The following is a 4,355-nucleotide window of genomic DNA, read 5'->3' on the forward strand; positions in this document are numbered from 1 at the left end:
TCCAATCTCCTCGCAAAGGTGTTGCAATTCCACTATGAAAAGAAGACCCATTTTGCCCCAGTGCATGCTCATTATTTCACTCAGCAAGATACTCCTTTTGTTTCAGGGCTGATGTTATGAATCAATACCCTTTAAGATAATCGCTGTCAGAAGGGAGAGGCTTGCTTTACAGTCAATGACTTTGATGCCTTAGGTACTTCAAGTAAGGATCTGCCTCTGTCTTGCCTTGATTGACAAGACCCTTTCTATAAATTTGCACAATTAAGCAACCCAGTAGCAGCTGCTAGGGAGATCTACCGAGCGCAACGCTGACCAAGATTGCTGTGCGGGTCTGCTGCTGCTCGCCCTGACATCCTGAAACACCATCTGCAATTTAAAACTGCAAAAGGAGATCTGACTCCAACAAGTGAGGTGAGCGTGCTTCTGCGTTTACCCTGTGTCATGGCTGCGGCTCGTGAGTAAAGCAGCAGGTTTTGCTAAAGTGGCAAAGGAAAAATGTTCAATGTCTTCTGAAGTTTGTCTCTTTTGCTCTCAAATGTCTGCTTTTAAAAATAAGGAATTTTGCTTTTGTTTTGTTTTGTTTTACTGTGTTGAAGCTTATATATAAACATACGTGTAATCAAGATTTAATCACACATAAGACTATAGTGTATGCATGACCGCATATATGAAGGCAAACTGTAGCAAACCTCGTGTGGTAGTCTAAAACTCTGATCTGGTAAATTTAAAGCGTTTGGTTTAACAGGAGCCTGGAGACTCAAACATCAGTCAGGCAAAAAGGCAGGCCAAGCTCATTTAACTTAAGTCTCTCCAGCAGAGGACACAGGCCAATGCACACCAGTCTGTGTGCCCCGCGCAGTAGCTGACTTTCTCAGTCAAATGTCAAGTCTGGGGTTTCGAGGTTGACATTTTTAAATGCAATGCAAGTATGTGAGGTATAAAATGGATCTTGTGGCTTAGAGTTACTTTCCAACTCTCTTTTTTTGACAGAGAAAGTTTTCCAGAGAGGCTGGCTGCTTTCTTCGCTGATGGTTTGAGATAGAAAGGCAGCAAGTATCAAAGGGACTTGGCTGATGCTGGGGTGCTTGGAAAATGTGAGGAGCTCAAGCCTCTTCTGGTGCCCTTGGCCATGTCCACCCCACCTAAACAGCTCTACTCACCAGCTTAACAGCCTTGGTTGGCTCTGAGCTGGCTGGTAGGGCAGTGTGTGCAGGAGGGACAACCAGCAGTTGCCTTTGCCTCTCTGGCTGCAGCCCTGGGCATGGATCAGCACAAGTCCAACACTCAGAGTATTGGTAATGGCAACTCCAATAACACTTTTGGGAGGCGCTGATCTCTCCAGAGATTATAGCACAAATTCAGGGGCGCTTGGCTCCTAGCTTAGGCTGACAGTGTCCAGAATTAGGCGTCCTTGTCAAAATGCTGGTGTTACCTGCAGACCTAACCCTGCTGAACGCATGGAGCTGCAGCTGTGCTGCTGTCTCCTGGTGCAGCAAAGTAGGGAACCTGCCACTTCCCATGGGTGTGGATGACAGACAGACAGACACAACCCTTCTAGACTGACCTTGCCAGGGCCAGTAATGCCAGGGTCTTCAGCCAACAAAATGTGTGTGCAATGAGAAATCAGCCAAAGGCCTATCCAACCACTGGCCTGGCACAAACTCAGGACATCCCAGCTGGGGTGGTAGGAAGGTATTTGCTGCAAAGTAAACTTGCAATATGGAGATTTCAGTGGGTGTGAGGCACTGGCAGGTGGCTTTAGCTCTTCCAGACAAACCCCACGGCTCTGCAGGGGAAGTCTGCACGCTGCTGCTTTCTGTTAGACCCTTTCACTCAGGCTTTCCCCTCCTGGGAGTAGGTGACCCCTCATTTGCACATCCGCCCATGTTCTCTTGGGCTGAATGAGGATGGGGAAGAGTGCGTCTGAGGGGAGGGAGGGGTGTCCCAGCTCTGGAGCTGAGCCTGCGCAATTCTTGCCTCCTGGACTGTGCTGGCTCTCCCAACCCTTCTCTTCTCTCCCTTCTGCCTCAGCATGAAGCTCCACTGTGTGATCCTGGGCACTCTGCTTCTCTTGCTGCTGGCCGGCTGCGGCAGCACACTCAAGACCTCCGCCATCGACCTGCGCACCTTCATCGGCTGCGCTGTGCGTGAGTTCACCTTCCTGGCCAAGAAACCCGGCTGCAGGGGGCTGCGGGTGACAACGGACGCGTGCTGGGGACGCTGCGAGACTTGGGAGGTGAGGCTGCGCGCAGGGCTGAGGGTGGCTGGCTGGCACCGACATCCCTGGGTGGTGCTTCCCCCGCCAAGAAAAGCCCTCGATAGAAACCCAGTAAGCATTAAATAATAGCTTGAAGCTACCTACAAAGCAGGCAAGGGCTGTGTCGTGCTCCACGACCTTCTTGCTACCACTGTCGGTGGCAGAGCACTCTGCTGTAAGTTGTTCCCTCCCTCCTTCCACTGCCTCAAAGGGGGATGCGCATCAAGTGATGATATTAATGAATCACTTATGTAATGCTGTTATTATGCAATTTGAAAGCCTCTTACAGCTTAACCACTTTAGGAGAGGAGGCCTTTATTACTTTACTGGAAAAAATTCCTTTGAGATTAAGATGGAGCTCCCAGTTGATGGGTAATATATTTTGTTCCAAAAAGCAAATCCCAAAGATAAAGTCTGTTTCTAATTCGGTCCTGTTTTAAGTCACAGCCCTGTATAAATATGAAGTAGTTATGATTTAGAGGGGTACAGGGGAAGAAAGAAAGCGCATAAGTACATCTACACACACTTCAGAGAACAAGTTTCTGACTGTCGTCGTCTTTCTGCCACTGGAAGGCTCAAGGGGCAGTTTAAGGGGCAGTTTAACTTATTCAGGGAAGCTTTGAGGGTCTCCAGAGGGATTTTGTCCACAAGAAGACAAGGGCTCTGTAAAAAGTGAGCAGAGGAGGAGGCGGGGTCTGCGTGCCAGCTCTGACTGCCCTCTCTCACTGCTTGATGGGATGAGGGGAAAGGCTGCCGGTGGCCAGATTTCTGCGGTGGGATAAGGTTCCTTTGAGGAACCTCTTCTCACCTGGTTCCCCTTACTCCCAAGCTCCTCTGGCAGCACAGACCTTGCAGGCACTCTTACCGTACTGCCGTACCGCTGGGATGTAGTTCAGCTGAATGCATCTGCTTGTGGGCTCAACAGCTTCTAGAAAGCACCATGATGTACTTGGATGGGGCGGAGCGGGGGGGATTGGTAAAACGGAGAGTGTCTGGATATCTTCTAGCTGAAACGTTGCGTGTGTTCTTTCCCATGCCATCATTTTCAGTTCCCAGGGCAGGCTCTTTACACAGCACAGAGGGAAAGAAAGGAAAAATTGAAATGTCTCCTGGCTGGTTTACCTTATGCTCTTTCCCATCTCTGCAAGGGAGAGGATGACAGTGGGCTGCCATTCCTGTTTGCGCTGACCCTTCTTGAGGTCTTTGGAAAATGGGTGCCCTTGTTGAGGAAAAACATACTTTTCAGCAAAAGCAATGCCACTGTGATGCCATGTGGGAGCGTGGGTTTCAGGGCCTGCGGGCTCCCATCATCTCCTGATGGCTGAGGTCTCTGGCCAAGCTGTTTTTCTCATGAGGAACTGCAGACTTCTATACTGGCTGCTGTGCTGAGCGCATCCCCCACGGTGTACGTCCATTGGGGTTTGCGGGACGTGCAGCCTGACTGGGAAGACCGGGCTGGCTCAGAAAAAAACCAGCCATTTGGCACCCGGATGCACCTCTGCTCTTAGGCAGCTCGTGCACGTGGAAGGGTTTCCAGCAGAACGCATTTTCTTTGATGGAAAATCAATCCTTTTGGAAGAAAGCAGCTGCTTTTGGCAAACATGCGCATTTGGTCGAAACACTAATATTCTGCTGAAACCCAGCTTTTTGGATAGGCTTTTGTCTTCCTTCAGGCAGCTTTAATCGGAGCTTTATGCTTTAAACAAACAGAAACACGCACATACACCCACTCCCCTCCATGGCAGGGCTCCAAGAGGCAGGTGTTGAAGGATGTAACCTAAAAATTATTTCCCTGGCTCCTTCCACCTTACCCAGTCCCTCCCCTATTTACACTAAATCCCCTTGAGGAAACTGGGACTCCAGATGTTTGTCTCACTTCTTGCCTGAGGCCAGCATTTCTCCCCCACAGAAGCCCGTGCTGCAACCACCTTACACCGAATTTTACCACCGTGTTTGCACCTACAACGAGACCAAGATGATGACGGTGAAGCTGCCCAAGTGTGCCCCCGATGTGGATCCCTTCTACACGTACCCAGTGGCCATCCGCTGCGACTGTGACATCTGCTCCACAGCCACGACCGAATGCGAGACTGCCTGA

General features: G+C 50.0%; 1 protein-coding gene across 1 annotated transcript; it reads left to right on the top strand.

Moving 5' to 3' along the window:
* The first annotated feature begins 2,032 nt into the window (after positions 1-2,032).
* Positions 2,033-4,355, top strand: GPHB5 (glycoprotein hormone subunit beta 5). The gene is made up of 2 exons (XM_063334054.1): positions 2,033-2,236; positions 4,167-4,355. The coding sequence occupies exons 1-2, from the start codon at positions 2,033-2,035 to the stop codon at positions 4,353-4,355; spliced, it is 393 nt and encodes a 130-aa protein (XP_063190124.1).

Source organism: Chroicocephalus ridibundus, chromosome 4 (assembly GCF_963924245.1).
Source record: "Chroicocephalus ridibundus chromosome 4, bChrRid1.1, whole genome shotgun sequence".
NCBI lineage: Eukaryota > Metazoa > Chordata > Aves > Charadriiformes > Laridae > Chroicocephalus > Chroicocephalus ridibundus.